This window comes from Stenella coeruleoalba (assembly GCF_951394435.1).
Source record: "Stenella coeruleoalba genome assembly, chromosome: 4".
NCBI classification, from domain to species: domain Eukaryota; kingdom Metazoa; phylum Chordata; class Mammalia; order Artiodactyla; family Delphinidae; genus Stenella; species Stenella coeruleoalba.
In genome coordinates, this window is record NC_137149.1 from 117,295,787 (window position 1) to 117,315,807 (window position 20,021).

The 20,021-nt window shown below is 38.8% G+C and overlaps 1 protein-coding gene across 1 annotated transcript in view; it reads left to right on the top strand.

The window, feature by feature from the left end:
* Positions 1-20,021, top strand: part of DCHS2 (dachsous cadherin-related 2) — a gene marked incomplete at both ends in the record, with an annotated part of 285,989 nt that overhangs the window by 243,135 nt on the left and 22,833 nt on the right. The window contains 3 exons of the mRNA XM_079920434.1: positions 3,801-3,914; positions 13,893-14,104; positions 17,135-17,286. Of these exons, the coding sequence (XP_079776560.1) occupies positions 3,801-3,914; positions 13,893-14,104; positions 17,135-17,286 (478 nt within the window). The remainder of the gene's footprint in view (positions 1-3,800; positions 3,915-13,892; positions 14,105-17,134; positions 17,287-20,021) is intronic.

The following is a 20,021-nucleotide window of genomic DNA, read 5'->3' on the forward strand; positions in this document are numbered from 1 at the left end:
ATATCATGCCACTCCCTTCTGGCCTACAGAGCTTCTGCTGAAAAGTCAGCTGATAGCCATATGGGATTCCATGGTATGTAACTTATTGCTTTTCCCTTGCTGCTTTTAATATACTCTCTTTATCTTTAATTTTTGACATTTTAATCACAATGTGTCTTAGTGTCATCTCTTTAGTGTTGATCCTGTTTGGGACTCTCTGTGCTTCCTGGACCTGGAGGTGTGTTTCCTTTCCCAGGTTAGGGACGTCTTCAGTTTTTTTGTCTTCAAATATGTCCTTTCTTTCTCTTTTCTTTTGGGACCCCTAAAATGTGAATGTTAATATTGATGTTGTCCCAGAGGTCTCTTAAACTATCTTCATTTTTTATCCCTTTTTTTTTTTTTTTTTTAGTTCAACTTGAGGGATTTCTGATACTTTGTCTTCCAGGTCAGTGATCCATTCCTCTGTATCATCTAATCTACTGTTGATTTATTCCAGTGAATTTTTAATTTCATTTACTGTATTCATCTCTTTTTGGTTCTTTTTTAAATTTTCAAACTGTTAAACTTCTGTGTTCATCCATTTTTCTCCCAAATTCTTTGAGCATCTTTATGATTATTATCTTGAACTCTTTATCAGGTAGATTGCTTATCCCTACTTCACTTCATTGTTTTTCTGGGGTTTTATCTTGTTTCTTCATTTGAAACATATAAAGCAGCAAATATTTGATACACACAACAACATGTTTGATTCTCAAAAATGTGTGCTAAGGCAAAGAAGACAGTTATTGTATGATTTGCAAGTACATGAAACTTTAGAGGCAAAACTAATCTAGATTTATAAAAATATATAGAATACAAATATATAGAAAAGCTCTTCTGCTCTCATGGAATTTAGTTCAATTTTAGCAGAGAGGTAAGATCAGTCTTCAGGTGTGTTCTGAACAAGTTCATGAGTGACAAATAAGTACCACCATCTAAGAGCTAGAAGGTCTGGTAACAAAAAAGGAGAAATTCATCTTCTCTATCAGAAATGGTAAATGGCCAGACACAGGACTGTAGTCAAGCCACAGCAATATTTTGTTCAACCGAGGTGGTGGCTTATTTTTCTCCCTAAATTAAATATTTTCTGACATTTGGGAATTGGGGGATTTCACATGAAAATAAATATCAATTTTTGACCTTCTCTTGAAAAGACCAGAATCCCCAGTATCCTGAAACCTGCTTTCCCTGCTGGCAGTAATAAGTTAAAGCTGAGTGCCTTAGTCGCATCAGGCAGTCTCTGGCCTCCTCCACCCATCTAGCTCCTATATATGTCCATGTTTCTTGCTTTTACCAAAAAGCATCTGAGCTAATGAGCCCTGATATGTACTCATCTCTGACACCTGTTTCCTTATCAAATGTTTCCTTTCACTTTTCCTCTGGTGCTTTGCTGACACCATCTTATATCAGGCCCCCAGTGATACATACTCACCAGTCAGAGAGCCTCCTACAGAATCCACCTCATTCTCATCTCTCCCACTCAGTGCAACATGCTTTTGCCAGTAGGCAGCATCCTATAGGTCAGGATGAAAGTTAAGAGGAGAGGCAGGGTCATTGCCAGAGTGGGAGTCTAAAGTAGATGCCATAAGTTATAGGCCTAAGACAAGAGGGTCAGGATGAGTAAAGAATTATCAGAAGTGGTGGGTGAATAGAGAACAAGAAGGCAAAGTACAAAGATGAACTAAAAAGGGGATTGGAAATGGCCAATAAGCACATGAAAAGATGCTCAACGTCATCAGACATTAGGGAGGTTAAAATTAAATCCACCGTGAGACACCACTACACACCCACTAGGATGACCAAAATTAAAAAGACTGACAATACCAGTGGATGTAGAGCAACTGGAATTCCTGTATGTTGCTAGCAGGAATGTAAAGTAGTACAACCACAGTAAAAAAACAAGATCTTACTGTATAGCACAGGGAAATATATTCAATATCCTGTGATAAACCATAATGGAAAAGAATATGAAAAATATTATGTATATATATGTATAAGTTAATCATTTTGCTGTACACCAGAAACTAACACAACATTATAAATCAACTATACATCAATAATAAATAAATAAATAAAATGGAACAACCACTTTGGAAAATAGTTTGGCAGTTAACAGTGTATGCAGGTTAAACATACACTTACTGTAGGTGTTTACCCCTCAGGAATGAAGACATGTGGCCATCAAGCCCTTTTACATAAATGTTGATAGCAGCTTTATTCATAAGCCCCATACTGAAAACAACCCAAATGCCCATATGTAAGTAATGGATAAACAAATGTAGACTGTCCAAGGGTCTGAGAGAACTTTTTGAAGTGATAGAAATATTCTACATCTTGATTGTGATGGTGGCTACACAGGTGTGTATAGTTGTTACAGGTGTGTATAGTCATATATAGACATGTGTAGTATATAGAACTATATACTTAAACTATGTGTATATTATTGTAAGTAAGTTTTACCATAATAAAGTTGATTAAATAAAAATACTTAAAAATAAAACAGGACAGGCAGTCATAGGAGGGAGACAAATGGACAACCAAGACAGGAAGCAAAGCAGAGGTGAGCAGCAAAGGGCATAAGATATTATAAACAAAGACGACAAGGTGTTAACTTGGGGCCCAGATGGATTCTTGAAAATCCTCCCAGTGAAACTGCAGTTCTAATCATACCAATTGTCTTATTATCTCTGTCAGTCCTTGCTAATTCTTCTCTTATGCTGGTAATCAGTCTGTTTCCTAGAAACTGACATGACTTCCTTCTTTCTTCTCTAATTCCTACCCCTAAATCAATTTCTGTTTTTCCCTTGAAGTTATCTCTTTACTGCCCCTGCCCTAGCTTAACAATTCTTGAATGAATCTGTATCATGCAGTTAAGACCTTGGTTACTTTCTAGTTGGGTTGCTTTTACCTACAAGGCTACTGTAAACTGGTTAAAGGAAGATTTCTTATATTTATACCCTTGTTACCTCCTTTCCCACATCCCATGCAATGTTCAGGGAAATGTGTCAGCATATGTCTTTAATTTGTCCCCTTCTTTTCATCCCCCCCACCACTATCCTAGGTTGTTGTCTCTTGCATGGTCTATTGCAGTATTTCTTTTCCTTTCTTACAGCTCCTTGTTGTCCAGACAGCAGTGAGATTGATGCCTTTTAAACGTAAATCAGATGATTTTACTTATTTCCTTTAAATGCTTCTATATCTTCCCATTGCACTTAGAGTAAAATCTAGTCCCTCCCACCTCGACACTGTCTTCACCATCCACATTTCACCTACGCACTGTGCCTCACCAAACCAAGCCCTCTCCCAGCCCAGGGCTTCTGTGCTGCTCTTCTTTCTCCTAGAATCCTTTTCTTCCCACTCTTTCTATGGCTTCTCATGCTTCAAAGTTCAACTGGAATGTCATTCCTCTGAGGCCTCTGCAAAGGGGTATCCACCTCCCTGCAGAAAAAGTATTTTATATCACATAACCTTGTTTATTTCTTATCAGGGAACTTAACATATCTGAAATCTACCTTGATTATGTATTTCTTTAATGGCTTATTGTTCATCTCCTTCCATCAGTTAATAACCATCAAGAAGACAGAGATCTTTTCTACCTTGCTTGTTGCTATATCCCCAGCACCTAGCATGGGGCTTGGCTTTTTGAAGACACTCAATAAATAATCATTGACTGAATGACAAGTGAAAATATAATAGGCAAATAATAACCACTCGGTGTTTGCTCTTGTTTTTCCTGAATTTTCTTTTCCTAAAGCTCTTTTATTTTAACCTAATTTTTACAGGTACTTCTATTGTGACTATAAAAGCTTTTGCTACTGACTCAGTTCGGGACAACATTAAATATTCAATTTTTAGTGGAAATGAAGATGGAGTTTTTTCCTTGTGCTCCAACTCAGGTAATCCTTCTCTACCTTCTAATAGCTTTATTATCTGCTCCACTTAATGTTACTAATAAGACATACTTCTGCAAAGAAAACTCAAAATTTGAAAGGTAGAAATTAGAGGTAAATAATTTAAAAGGTAAACAACAAAGAGTTTTTTATTCTGGCTGATGAGAAATCAAGAACTATTTGTTTATATGTATTCCTTTAGAAGTCTATTCACATTTCCAAATTAAACAGTACCTATCCTACCCTACTTGTTATTTGATGATAACATGGTTTCTATTTATGATTTACCTATCCATTTGGGAGAATTGGAGATGTAGTAGGGAGATCAGTGAGAATGGGTTTGAATTGAAAATAAGCACACATGTGTAGCCTTAGGAAATTTTCATCAGAGATTCTTCTGATTTGCCACTTAATGTCAACAGTACAACAAAAAAGGATGGCTGGAAAGGTTTCTATGTGGTGGTAAAGAAATTTACCTATCCATTTGGGAGAGTTACCTATCCATTTGGGAGAATTGGAGATGTAGTAGGGAGATCAGTGAGAATGGGTTTGAATTGAAAATAAACACACATGTGTAGCCTTAGGAAATTTTCATCAGAGATTCTTCTGATTTGCCACTTAATGTCAACAGTACAACAAAAAAGGATGGCTGGAAAGGTTTCTATGTGGTGGTAAAGAAATTACTTCCAAATACAGCATGTATTAAATTTAGCTTTAATAAGACCATTATTGTGCTTTAAATGAATACCAATTGATTATTTGGAACATACTTTTTTTTAACTAACAACTATGTAGTGGATATGTATCTACTGCTTCGTTGTCAACCTCAAGAAGAATGTTTTTAATAATTTCTATATTACCATACAACTGCCTTATTTAATCCATACTTTGTGCACATGGGAAGAATTGAGAGGGGTCATTTCTTAAGCAAAAGCCTTCTCATCCAGGGTAGCGTTACGACTTTTTGGTCCATGCAGCCTTTGCTCAGCAACCTCTCTAAGGTAGCCTGCAAGAAGTCTTCATCTCTTCACCCTATCATTTGGTTAAGGGGTGATGCTGGAAGCCTGTTGGCAAGAAGGCCATTTGCAAACACAACCAAGCTTTAAGTTTCTAGCAGTCGGGTGTCTGAGGGTTCTGGGAAAGGAGCTGAGATTAGAACATTGAGGAAGAAGGTGAATATCAGAGTATGCACATTTTCCCAGGTCACCCAAATCCTTCCGCCATCACACACTTAACATGGCCCAGGTTTGGCCTTATTTTCTATAGTCTCTCATTAAAATACAGATAAAATATGCCTAGGGTTAGTTCAAAGAAGTCATCCACAGGAAACTCTTTATTTTTTAATTAAGAAGTCATTTATTTAAGTTGAAATGTATTTCAAAATTTTATTGTGAAATAGCTACAAGATGGTATGTTGAGGTATACAACTGTTTAATGGACAGTAGTAAAATAAAAGCCCATGTCTTTGCCACCCATCTCCAGACATGAGACATGGCTAGAAACTCAGGAAGCCCCTGTGTGTCCTTTCCCTCTCACATCTGTCTTATTTCACCCCAGAGGTCATTGGCAAATCAATAATCTGAATTTGGTATTGATCCCTGCCTTTTCTTCATTATAATTTTCCCACCCCATTTGAATCCCTAAAAAATGCGTTATTTAGTTTTACTTTGATTTAAACATCATAATAGAATTATGTTGAATGAACTCCTCTATGGCTTGATTTTTTGCTCAACATTTTTACTATGATGTGTAGTGCATAAGCCATTATGAACACATTAAGGAAGAATAGCAAAGAATGATATGTACCTGCTGCCAAGGCTATAAAATAGAATACCACCATTATCACCTATGCTCCCTTTGGGCCCTTTTGTGATTGCACCTTTTCTCTCCACTGCTCCAGGCTGATTAATGCCAAGACTTCAAGGATAATCATCTCCTTGTGACTTACAGTAAATGTATTCCTACAAATAGGAATATAGTAAAAGCATTGATTTTGCTTTGAAATTTACATAAATGGATTCATACTCTATGTATTCTATTGATATTGTTTTTTAAATTCAAAGTTAGAATCATCCATGTTAATGTGTGTAGCTGGGTTCTTTAATTTTCATTGCTTTACGGTATTCTATTGTAAGTCTATATCACAACTTATTTAGCCATGTGCTGTTGATGGACAGCAAGGTTTCTCTGTCTGGGGATATAATGAACAATCTTGCATGTGTCTTCTGGTGCACATGTAAGGAGTTCTGTAGGCCCTAGAGTGTAGGATGGGCATGTATCTCAGAGGGTGCCTATGTTCAGCTATACAGATAGTGCCAAATTGTGTTATGAAGTGGTTCATCCGACTTTATATTCCACCAGCATTGAATGAGAACTGTCACAGTTGTCCATGTCCTACTTTCTATTGCCAATCTGGTGGGTGTGAAATGTTATCCCACTGTGGTTGTAACTTACATTTCCCTTAGTACGAATATATTTGAGCATTTTTTCATAGTTTATTGACTATTTCTGTTTTCTTCTATGTGAAATGCATATTGATATCTTTTGCCTATTTTTCTGCTAAGTTTTTTGTGTTTTACTTGTTGAAGTGTAAGGATTTTTAATATATTTTTATTAGTGTTTATCCTTTGTTTTTTGTTACAATTTTTTTTTAATAATTTGTGACTTGTCCTTCACTCTCATTAAGGCACGTTCTGAGTTTAACGTTAGAATGAATCAGTCTTATTTTATGATTTGCCTTTTTTGTAGGCTGTTTAAGAAATTCTTCCCCACCATGAGATCATGAAGATATTCTCACATTGTCTTTTAAAATTTTTATAGTTTTCCTGTGTTTCACATTTATATCTTTAGTGCATCTAGGATTGATTTTTGTGTTTTATGTGAGTTAGAGATAGCTTTTCTTTTTTTTTTTTCCTTTCTTCTCCTCTCCTCTCCTCTTCTCTCCTTTCCTTTTCCTTTCTTGTTTTTCAATCAGGACTCCCAGTTATTCCAATGGCCTTATTACCATGTGATCTACAGTACCAGCATGGTCGTACATCATGCTTCCTGACTCTATTGGACTCTCGACTCTTTTCCATTCTTCTCTTTGTCTATCCACACATTGACACCACACTGTCTTAATTACATTTGCTTTATAAATCATCATATCAAGGAAGCAGCAACCCCACAATATTTACCCCATCTTCAGATTCTTCCTCATGAGTATATTAGCTGTTATTGTCTATCTGGCTCTAATATAAAGCATTGTATCCACTTGTTAAGTTTTACACACACACACACACACACACACACACACACACACACACACACGCCTATTGGGATTGTTTTTCCATGGAAAGGATATTTATTCATGAATTTTGGGATTATATACAGCTGTTCACACCTTCATGCATGTAACCCATATAACTATGGCATACACATTTGATTTCAGGTGGAACCTTACCCTAATTAACAACAACAACAACAACAAATCTCAAAAAAAAATCATATAGCTCCAATCTAGAATTTAAGTAACTTAATCATCAGGCCAAAGTGTCCGTCTTTTAAATCTCACAAAGTCCTGCATAGCTATGCATTGTAGGTAATAATCATCTATGAAAACTTTTCTTGATTGACTTTTAAAAAAATTATTGTAAGAACATTTAACATGAGATCTACTCTCTTGATACATTTTAAGTGCACAAAACTGTATGTTAACCATAGGCATGGCTCTGTGCAGCAGAGCTCTAGAACCTGCTCATCTTGAATGAGGCTTCATTTCCCACTAACCAGCAACTTCCTGTTTCCCGTGCCCCTACCCCTGGCAACCACCATTCTACTCTCTGCTTCTGAATTTGACTACTTTAGATACCTCACATAAGGGGAATCAAGTAATATTTCTTTTTTCTGTGATTGGCATATTTCACTAAACATATGTCCTCAAGGTTCACCCAGGTCATATATGGCAGGATGTTCTTTGTTAAGGCTGAATAATCTGTCATTGTAGGTATACACCACATTCTCTTTATCCATTCATCCACCAATGGACATTTAGGTTGTTGGAATTTCTACTGGAATTATATTAATTCTAAATACCAGTTTGGGGAAAATGTGTATCTTTACAGTATTATCTTCGAATCCAGGAATAATATGGAAAATCACACCAATTACTTGTTAATAATTTAATAAAATTACTGTTTCTTTAATAATTGTAATAAAGTTTTTTTCTATAGCATATTTCTTGCTAGATTTAGCCTAAATATTTTATACTTCTTGCTGAGGTAAATGAAAATAATGCTTTTTCTATTTTTTTTTAAAGATTTTTTTGATAGGGACCATTTTTAAAGTCTTTATTGAATTTGTTACTATATTGCTTCTGTTTTATGTTTTGGTTTTTTGGCTGTGAGGCATGTGGGATCTTAGTTCCCCGACCAGGGGTCGAAGCTGCACCCCCTACACTGGAAGGTGAAGTCTTAACCACTGGACTGCCATGGAAGTCCCCAAAAATGTTTTTTCTGACAGTGTTGGTGTGTACACTTGAAATTAGCTTTTATATTTTAATTTTGTATCTAGCAAACTTATAAACTCTTATTGATTCTGATATTTTTCTGAACATTCAACGTATACAATCATCTGGGAATGACCATTTTTCTCTGTTTGTTGGAAGTTATATAGTTTTTTCTTTCTTTTAATGGTTAGCCTAGGTATTTTTGTTTTGTTTTGTTTTGTTTTTTTGCGGTACGTGGGCCTCTCACTGTTGTGGCCTCTCCCGTTGCGGAGCACAGGCTCCGGATGCTCAGGCCCAGCGGCCATGGCTCATGGGCCCAGCAGCTCCACGGCATGTGGGATCTTCCCAGACCGGGGCACGAACCTGTGTCCCCTGCATTGGCAGGCAGACTCTCAACCACTGCGCCACCAGGGAAGCCCTAGCCTAGCTATTTTGACATCTACAATTAAAGCCTAACATTAATCAATATCGTGCTCCTAAATAATATACGAGACTTAGAATTCTTTATCTTCTAATATCCCTTTTCCAATTTATAAGATTTTTTGACCACAATTTTAGTTCTTTCAGATTAAGCATTATTAATATTTTAAAATTTACCTGCTTCTTTTCTACTCTCTTTGCTAACTGTTCTTTCTTCCATCTCAGACTTTCCTCTGGAATCATTTTACTTCTACCTAAAGTACATCCTTTTGTGAGAGTCTGTTGCAGTAAACTCTCTCCCATTTTAGTTGTCTAAAAAAGTCTTTAATATTTGTTTTTAAGAGATATTTTTGCTGGGTTTAGAATTCCAGGTTCATAGTTATTTTCTCTTATCATATTTAAGATATTACCCTACTGTCTTCTGGTTTCCACTTGTTGCATTAAGAAGTCAGCTGTTGATCTAAATACCACTTATTTGTACCTTTCTTTGGAACTCCAGTTAGACAAATATTGGGGTCATATCGCTCTCTCCTACATCTTTTTCAAATTTTTCATCTCTGTGTGCCTCTTTTCTTCAGCTTAAGGAACTATACTTTTCATTTCCAGAGGTTATCTTGGGTTCTTTTTCAACTCTTTTTGGTGTTTTAAAAAAATAACCTTTTGTTCCTTGCTAATGCTTCCAACCTTCTTTTTTATATATTTAAATATTTAATAATTACATATTTTGTGTCCAATAATTTCTGCATCTTAAGTCTTTGAAGATTTATTCTGCTATCTATGGATTTGCAGGCTGTCATTCATGGTGCCTTGCTTCTCTGTGATTTTTGTGCTTGTTAACTGTAAGCTACTCCATTGTCCTGGAAACTTTTTCTTTGAGGATTCTTTGAAGCCTGAGTTGAATTTTTTCCCTAAAGGGAAGATGTGTTTTTGATTCTGCAAATCACCTAGACACTCATCAAGCAAAGCTGATGTAATGGCTTACATAATTTTGGGGAATTTAAATATATATATATATATATATATATATATATATATATGATAGTATAGCTACCATAAATTCAGGTTTAAGCTAATGAATTCTCAGCAGAGACTTTTTCTCTCTTTCATCTGACATCAAGGTCAAGAAAAGCAAGTTTCTGTGCATTCATTTTTAATTTTTTTTTTTGATATTAACCACTAATTTGGAACATATGTAGCCTTTAGGTTTACAGCTTTATTTTGGTTTTCCTATTGGATCTTTCACCTTTTGTGGGTTCAGGCTTCTTCCCTTGTTTTCCACACCCTGTGCAGTTATCAGAAGTGAATCTCAAGGAAGAGGTTATGTTAAAAACCCTTAGAACAAAAACAAGCTTTTAGTGCTTGCTTGCCTCCCTGAATGACTGTTTTCATTTATTTTTTTTTTCCTCTGAGGATTCCTTACTACTGTAGCAACTCAGTAATGCATTTCAACAAACACACACACACACTCACAATTTATCAAGCATTTTAGTTGTTTTTATGATGAGGATTGTTCCAGTCTGTAGTTTACCATACTTTTGTCAAGAAACATTTCTAAGAATCTTTAATTATGATATTAAATTCATCTTTCCTGACACATAGTCATTAAATTTGTGTCTAAAGGCATCTAACACAGGTTTTATCAATGTATATTTTTTAAAACATAAGCCAGTTAAAATAGAAAACTGGTATGTATGACAAATCAGTAAACTTGATCTCTAATGTTGCAGTGTAAACAGGGTAAAATGCGAGAAAACCATTTTATTAGTTATTGGTTTAGTAAGTTATGATTAGATGGCTCTCTGATGAGAACTGTGTTTTCTGTCCAGTTGTGCCCGAGTGTGCCCTGTTCCATAGTCACAAACCACAGGTTTACTTTTGCATCTAAACTTCTTGTCACTATAACTTAAAAACATCTACTACTCACTGTTTAAACCAGAAGGAATTTTGGAGCTTGACTATTTTACTAACATTGTCTATGTAAATAACAGATGGTGGTTTTCATTCCATTATTTGGTAGATTAACATAAAACAAAATGATCAAACTTTCAGTGTTTCAAGGACGTAGCTTTAGAGCAGAGAGTTTAAAAGCTTTTGGATAACATAAATGTTTATCACGTTCTGCTTTGGGCATATACATATATGTGCGCACAGTTTGTAATTGACTGAAGTAACTCACTTATGCTATCAAACATTGAGTATTTGAAGAATCTAAATCTCATTTTGATGTGTACTTAAAACTTGGACAAAAGCTGTACAAGTTCATATATCAGAAGGAAAATATTACTACAATTTTCTTCTCAAGTTATTAAATAACTGGCATGCTAACATATAAGAATGAACAAAAAGTTGGTATTTGTGAGCCTGTTAGTCTGAGGAAAGCATGGACTTCTGCCCATATATTAGACAGAGCCCAGTAGTACTTTCATCTCACTGGTGACAGTAAATCCTCGATGTCTCTGAGAAAAATATACATAGATCATCCAAGGCAAATTGTGGATCTAGTAGGTGTGCCAGCCTTGAATCATCTCACAGACTGGTTATTGTCTTTTCTATTTGCACAACTTTCACAGCATGTGCCAATTATTATGTCAAAAATAAAAACCAAGCAAGGAAAGCATTAGAACTGCAGATGCATTCCAAGTGCAAAATTCCAATTATCAAAGCCTAAACACAAGCCTTTTATTAGAAAATCCACTTTGATCTGCACTGTAATTGGCACACTTTCTACCAAGTGACACTGGCAATTTAGTGTTGTGTTTCACTTTATTTTTCTTTACTAATAGTAACAGAACATGGTAGCAAGCTGAATGCCCTGTTTGGTGGAGACAGAGCTCCAGATGAGAGCTTTGGGTCCACCTAGACTGGGGCTTCTCTGCTCAGCTCTTGTTCCACAGAGACTTCTAAAAACCATATTCTTTCATTAGCAGCTCATCAGCATGCATTTTAATGATTCTTCAGCTGCCAATCCTTAAATCTACTCTAAATTTGCTAAGAGGGGTTTTAGTAACATCTGACCATGGTTTGTAAAAGTAATTTGGTTTTCTGAATTGACAACTAAATCTGATGACAATAAATGAATGTGAATTTATGAAGTTTTAAATTTGGCAGTATAGTGAGTTCTTCATATAGTATATAAATATTTATTTTTTCTTAATAACAGAAGCAATAAAATCCCCCCAAAACACTCAATGCCAAAGTTAGACTTATTAGAACAGGATATGATTACTATTAGCATCCAGGTAGGTACATGATAGCCTGAAGTTTCCTTGGCCTACGTTGGTTCTCTAGGGGGACTGGTTCAGATAGAGCAATCAGAACTGTGGCTTCCAGGTCATATTTCCAGAAACTGTACAGGTTCTTTCACCAGAAGAGCAAATTTTAATAGTCCATAGCTATTAAATGTTCTCCTTCTACATTCAGAGCTTACACAGATATTAAATCTGTATCTGCTGATGGAGGGCGTGAGAGACACATGCACTGTGTCACTCTCCCAGCAACCCTATGGAGCCATTATGCATATCCCCGTTTTACAGAAGATGAGACTCAGCTCGACAGAAGCTGAGTCACTTACTACAGGTCACAAGCTTAGTAGTGGGGGAGCTAGGTGCTTTACCTAAATGAAGCAGCCAGGGCTAGGGTTTAGGCTTGGTTTCAGGTTTCTCAAACTCCAAATCAGTACGCACTTCAGCAGACTCCACTCGACGGAATTTCTGACATTGAGAGCTAAGTAAATCATGACAGTGGAATAATAATAACAATCAATTCAGTAAGAAATTTAATTGCAAAAGGGAAGAAACAAAACAGAGTAGAAACTAGAGAAGGGAATTCTATCAGGGGAGGAATTTTCTTAGTCTGGGGAAAAACCTGTGTAGGGCATAAACCTCAAGGCTCAGTTTCCCTCACCTGGTTCTACTTGTTACCTGGGGGTGTAACAAATATTACTGGGTGCTTCCATGTGCCAGAACCTGAGCTAGGGATTTGGGAGATGGTGATGTAAGAGATAACCATCCTCACCTTGTGAATCTTCTAAACCAAGAGGAATAACTCGGCAGAACTAGGTGAGCAAAGACCTTGCAGGCACTTTTGGAGAGTCTGTTGGGGGCAGACGTGGTGATGGTACAGGGCTGGGTGGTCTGGAAAGAACCCTGAGGATGTACAGAAGTGGGGACAATTCCAGGTGGATGGAAAAGCCTGCAGGACAACTCTGAAGTGAGCGTTTGAGGAACAGAACATGTATGAGTCTTACAGCCAGAGCAGACAGAGCAAAGGGGAGAAAGAGAAGAGTGAGATTTCTCAGGTGGGAGAGGCTGGAGCAGGTGGTCCTGGGGAGGCTAAAAATGCTGAACTTCATCTTAATTGCTGTGGAAGCCAATCAAGGGTTTTATGCAGGACAGTCACAGTGTTGTTTTTTATTATTTAGTTCAGAATGGGAACTGGTTGAGTGGGGAGGCCAATTAAGTAAACTAACACAGGGGACAAGGTGGGAAATGCTGGTGGCTTGGAGGAGGGCAGCAGCAGGGAAATGGAGAGGGTGGATTCAGGAGATGTTTGAAAGGTGGACTTTGCAGACATGGGCTAAATATGGAGACAGAAAGATGACTTAAGAGAAAGCGCCCAGATTTCAGATACTCATGGCTTCTTTCCCTCCTGCATGTCTGAACCGTGTAAATGTCTGCCTGTTCTCACCTTTTTTCACAATGACCCCGGGCACTAGGAAGGGGGGCCCAGCCAGTGGGAGGAGTTGAGGGACAGGTAAGCGTGTGAGCATATGGGTCAAAGGTGATTTGAGACTTTTTAAATAAAATAATTTTCTGGGCTTCCCTGGTGGCACAGTGGTTGAGAGTCCGCCTGCCGATGCAGGAGACACGGGTTCGTGCCCTGGTCCGGGAAGATCCCACATGCCGCGGAGCGGCTGGGCCTGTGAGCCATGGCCACTGAGCCTGTGCATCCGGAGCCTGTGCTCCGCAACGGGAGAGGCCACAACAGTGAGGAGCCCGTGTACCGAAAAATAAAAAATAAAATAAAATAAAATAAAATAATTTTCCTTTTTTTTTCTCTCTCTCTGGAAATAAAACTAGGAGAACTCACTGTGCAAGAACCCAAGTTTCTGGATTTTGAAGTCAGAAATGAAGTTCAGCTCATCGTTTTAGCTGAAAGTAGGGAGCATAGAGCCTACAGCAAAGTAGCAGTCTTCATCCAAGATGTGAACGATCATCCACCATGCTTTGGGCAAAGCATTTACCAAGTATCAGTGTCTGAGGGCCAGTTCTACGATGCTCACATCATACAGGTAACAGAAATGTGTTGTGTGTGGGGGAGTGTGAATTAAATTTTAAATCTTTCCTTGGCATATACAATATTTGATGCAGTGGATGGAACTTTAGGTTGAAGGAAGTCTGGAGTTTCTGAGCTCACTCTCCTTCCCCCATCCATTTCGTGCTCGGTTAGACCCACCTGCTTTCTCTAGGGCCCCCGTAGAACACTAGCAGGGAATCTAGAGGGGCACAAAAAGCAGCTCACCTTACACATGTGTACAATTCAGTGGGGAAGTCAGAAGACTAAGTATACAATTTAAATGCAAATCACTAATGTTATAATAGAAGTGTATGTTGAATGTCATGAGACAAAAGAGGAGGCACAGACTGTTCCTGGAGGAGAGTGTCAGTCTTCATGAAGAATGAGGTTTGCACTCAGTCTTAAAGGGTAAGCAGGCATTTGCCAGGTGGAGCTGCAGCCAGATGAGCATGGCGGCAGCACAGACACATGGAAGGGGCCCCTGGTTTGGGTTTGCAGGTGTCTCATGTGAAAGTCATAGATCTGCTGTTTCAAGCCCAGCCCTATCTTGGGACAAAGCCCCATGCTCTGAAAAAAGAGGGTCTGTTCACATGGCAGTCTTCTTGTTCAGGCTCCAAACCCACCCATCCTTGATAGACTCTACCTGCTTCGGGGACTGGTGCCCATTTTCACCTTTCCCTTCAAGGTTGAACCGATGTTTTGAATTCAAGAACCTGGACATTACAACACCTACAGGCTCTTGGGAATCTGCACAGGAAATGGGTATAAACCCCCATCCTGACAGTCAGCAGCCTAGTGGGACATTCCCTTTGGCCTCTGTAACCCCACTCCCATGACCCAGCACCACATGACTTTCTCTCTGTGGTAGATGGAGGCAGGGATCCAGGTGATCCCCTAGGTTACTGTGCAGCTACCTTCACCTGAACATATAGAGACACTTTCCTTTGATTCCTGCCCAGTTCAGATGCACACGTTCGCCTCTGACGGTGCAAACAAGACCAGTAGAGGCTCAGCTGTCTTGGAGTTTTAGCTCTGTGCTCCCCACATGGTCCAGGATTCCCGAGATTTCCTACATTATTTCTGCCCATTTATTTTGTATGATTGGAACTTAATTGCTCCAGGTTCCAGCCTGTTCCAGAAGTGCTGCACCTTTACTCTAGCCATGACAGAGATGCTTGAGAGGAAGGTGAGGAGGTAAAGGCGTTCTCTTGTTCAGCCCCCGCACCCCCAGTGATGCCTGTTCAGCGGGGATCATGGATGCCTCCAGCGCCACTGTGGGACCTGCTTGGTCACAGAGGACTCCTCCCTGGGGCGCTGGTGCATCATGCTTTGTCGCACATGCTAACCTGGACAGAGATAGACCACTCATGTGGAATATGTGAAGGTGAGGGTCCCATTAAAGCCCATGTACACGCGACAGGGAGAGAGCCTGACTTGCCAGTGGTTCGGGTGATAAAACCTTCGAGAAGGCCCAGTCAGAGACGGATACAAGGAACTTTGTTCTTCGTATTTTTAGATCATTTAGTTTCCAGGAAACTAGAACTGCCATTTGCCTGTATCCTGTTCAGATAGACAGGAATGTAGAAGGCTCTGGAGTTCTTGCTTTTTGCTACCACACTGCCTACACACCCTCCTTTTGGTTGCAGCCCCACAAACTCCCTTTAGGAACTGACCCTCCTCTGCCAGGTGCAGTCTTGATGGGACTGTCAGTCAAAGTGGTGACCTCCCCCCCACCCCACCCTGACACAAGGTGCTGTCAACTGCCTCGGTCCCATAGAGACTTTCTCTCCCTGGAATTTGAATCTTGGGTGGTAGGACACCAGACAGAGACATAGTAGGGGTGATTTGTCTTGATGGCAACAGCTCAAAGAAGCTGTGCCTTAGAGCTGTTCAGGTTCTTGTGCTTCACCTGGGCGCTGTCTTTCTGCTATGTTTCTTTCCTGATGAAGTTGGCCATAGTGGATTTGTGTTGCTGGCATCCAAAAACCCCAACTGATACGCCTCCTGGGAGGCCTACTCTCTGTAACTCATGCCTAGGGGACATGATGGACTTTATTCTGATGGTATGCAGATAAGTTTCTCTTCCTTGTGATCTCGAAGGGAGCTGTCTGTTGCTGCCTTTCTGTACCAAATAGCTGGTGTGTGCCCTCTGATGAGGTCCTGATGAGGTTCTGGATCCCCTGACAACTCTGGCAGCAGTGTGAAGGATAGATTGAAAAGGAAGGGAGTTACAAGCAAAAACCCACCAGGATATCAGTACAGTCACCCAGGAGAGAGATGACAGGGAATGGGAGCTCAGGCCAAGGCTGAGGGGCCTAGAAGATAAAAATAAATAGAAAGAGGGACTTCCCTGGTAGTCCAGTGGCTAAGACTTCATGCTCCCAATGCAGGGGGCCTGGGTTCGACCCCTGGTCAGGGAACTAGATCCCGCATGCCACAACTAAGAGATTGCATGCCACAATTAAAGATCCCGCATGCCACAACTAAAAGATCCTGCATGCCGCAACTAAGACCCAGCACAGGCAAATACATAAATAAATAAATATTTTTAAAAATAAATAGAAATTAATTTGTCAGCTTGTTCTTAAACAAGATCTTGAATCCACTGATAGAATTAGTTTGTGATTAAAATGTAAAGCAGACGAAATAATATATCTCCATGGAGAGTGATGCAGAACTTTTGTTTTATCTTCAACGCTAGTACTTGGACAACTCATCAAATAAATCACCAGGACCTAACTTTGTTAGCACTAAATCTAGGTTTTGTTTCATTTAGCGCAAAGCATGCAATACTCCTACTGAAAATTACTTGGAAATCCTTTCAATTAATCTTCAGAATAGTCTTCTCACCCATTATTCACTTTAATATAAATGTAAGCTTCAGCCATGGCTAATATTCCTTTGGTCATTGTCTTTAAAGTGTGTTTGACCATGTGATTCTTTCATAATGCATTTCTCTGAATAACAGGCTTAACCCATTCTGCAGATTCAATCCTTACCTAACGGAGGAGTTTCTTCCTCACAGGTTTTTGCCACAGACCAGGACAGTGGGACAAACGGCCTCATCGAGTATTCTATTCTCTCCAGCAACCAAGTACAAGCGTTCCAGATGGACACACTGAGCGGTGTGCTAACAGCAAGTGCAGTTCTGGATTATGAGTACACCAGAGCCTACAGGTTTGTCCAAGACTCAGATCCGTTTGACCAGCTATTCTGCTTTGTTGCCCCACAGTGCTTACCCTGCAGGCCTCTTTGAGTAAAAGCACACCCGTAAAGTTGGACGACTTCGGGAAGAAAACCTAAGAAACTGTGAACCTTGTTTGTCTCTGGGGAAGTGGTCACTTGGGAAGCCTGGGGTCAAAGAGATGCTTGACTTCCTCACCATGCATTTCAGTCTGCCTTGTATTTGTATGTTCTTCCGAAAGACCATGCCCAGACAGTGTTTCTTTTAATCCTCACGGTCACCTCCAGAGAAGTTCAGTGAGGCCTTTTCTCACTCACTAATGAGACAAGGGACATGCAGTGTCTCACTCAGGGTTACAGAACCATTTAACCATGAATCATGGTCTCACTGCCAGGTGTTCTAATGCCAAATCACACTGTTTCCACCCTACAAGCTACAGAGCAGACCTTCTATTGAGGGAAAAAACAGGAATACAAGATACCTGAGTGTCAATATTCTCCTAGGCCAGACTACTTACATGTTATATGAAGAAAGTGCAGTGTGTTCCTGTGGTTGAGTAGCAAGAGCCAATTAAAATGGGATCTGTTGCTGGGTGGACTGGATTAATTTAACTCTGAAAAACTTCCCAACTCTAAACGCTTGATTGTTTAGTTCTTTTTGTTTAATATATTTCAAAATATTACTTCAAAGGTATTTTAAAAGTTTAGTTTAAGACCTTACTCTGTGTTAACTAGTATAATTTTTTCAGGATTATTTTAGTGTAATCAATTGTCATGATACTTACTATATAAATATATTAAAATCAATTGTATAAATATGTTATAACCTATTCCTGCTACATTGTATCTATAGTAATTTTAAGTGTAAAGCTTTTTTTTTTCTCTCCATAGATGACTGCAGGTAAATCTCAGCCTAGTTGCCACCTGAGTGATTACAAATTCAGAGATTCTTGAAGGTCTGCTATGTTCCAGGAACTAAGCATTTCCTGATTGCAATGACTTTCTGTTACAATGTTCTTATTCAATGGAGCATAATTAACAATTAAATTTAATTCCTTTCAGCATTTTCCTATTTGAGTCACACTTTCAACGTTCCCATTTCCAACATTTAAATTGGTCCCAATATTTAAAAGCTCCCCTCTCCAATTCCTCATGAATTTAAGCTGGGAGAAGCAGGAACTGAGAGAAGATGAAATCTGCACACACTGCCACAGAGAGACTCAGAGGCAATCACACTCATGCTCACACACACACACACACAGTCTCCACTGTCACCGAGGCAAGGGAACATTTTGAACCCCCTGCCTCTCCGGGTTTTCCCCCTTCCCTCCCCCCTTGTGGCTTCTCTGCCTTTTTAGTGCTTTTCCTGATATTTAAGGCAGTGAGAAAAATAGGAGGATTTTCCCCAGCCTGCTATACCTTTAGTGAATGTTTTGGAAAAGATGTCATTTAGCATTTAACTTTTGTTTTTAACTTTTGAATTTCGCTATTTTGTCTGACACAGGAAGATATTCCCAATTCTAGCCCTCTCTTTTACAGTATAAAATGAGGAGGAGGAAGATATTGTCAGTTGTGATTCTACTCAATATAAATGCATTAAATAATTTTTAGTTCTCATATTAAGCCACATATAGGAAAACTCAGTGGACAGACTATGAAAAATTAGTTCTTTAGTTCTGTCTGACTGATATTTCTGAATTTTATAAACTATTTACCAAGCATGAGACTAGGGATATAAAGACACATGAAACAGTTCTTGTTTTCAGGGAACTCGAAAACTGAGTGCCCTGATAACCCATGGCAGGAAGCATAGTAATAATCACAATACGTGCCATTTATGGAGCACCTGTTTTACCGGTTGAATTCTCATAACAGACTTAAGATCTACAGAGTGAGGAAACTGAAATTCAGAGATGTAAAGTCTTTTGCCAGGAATAGGCAGCCAGTAAATGTAGAACTGAGATTCTTGCCTGTGTGAATGGTCATAGTAGGGCTTCTTACTGTATCATGTGAATGAATCTTTAGAGTATATACCTGTATGTTTACAAAAACAAAACAGAAAAAACACTTTAGAAACTTAAAATAGTAATATAAAATAAGTTCCAACTCACAGTTGTGAAATAACACATGTCTAGTTGTGAGCATGCAGAGATGGGATTTGAATCACTGTTCTCCACTGCTTGAGTTATAATTGATGGGGTGAGATTTATCCCTGCTTAAGTTGGTAATCGATATTCATGTAAGTCTTATAAAACTTTAGGGCCAAGATTTAGTTAGTCTTTTCAGGGACTTTAAATAAAAATGAGAAACAAAAAAGCCCTAGGCAAATTTAAATGTTTAAAAATTCACTTTCTGTAGCATAAATATTCAAGGTCAAAGAGCAGTTATTGCCAGGAGCAATGCTAAATTCATACACTCCATTGAACACTCATTATGACTGTGAGAGAAAAAATAAAAAGCAATTATATATACAAGGTAGGAAATGGGCTGAAATGTTAATTGTCTTTTCCAAAATACATGACTCATAAGCAGCAGGGCTGGGATTGGAACCTCAGTCTGTTGAGTCCCCATGGAAAATGGAATAAAGGCTTTCCAGGCAAGAAGCATGAGGAAGGACATGGACATGTGAAAGTGTTTGGTATATTTGGAAATAACAAGTGGTACAGTGCACCTGAGAAGCACTTGAGTGTGGGATTATAAAAAAGAGGCTGGGGGTGTGGAGGAATAGG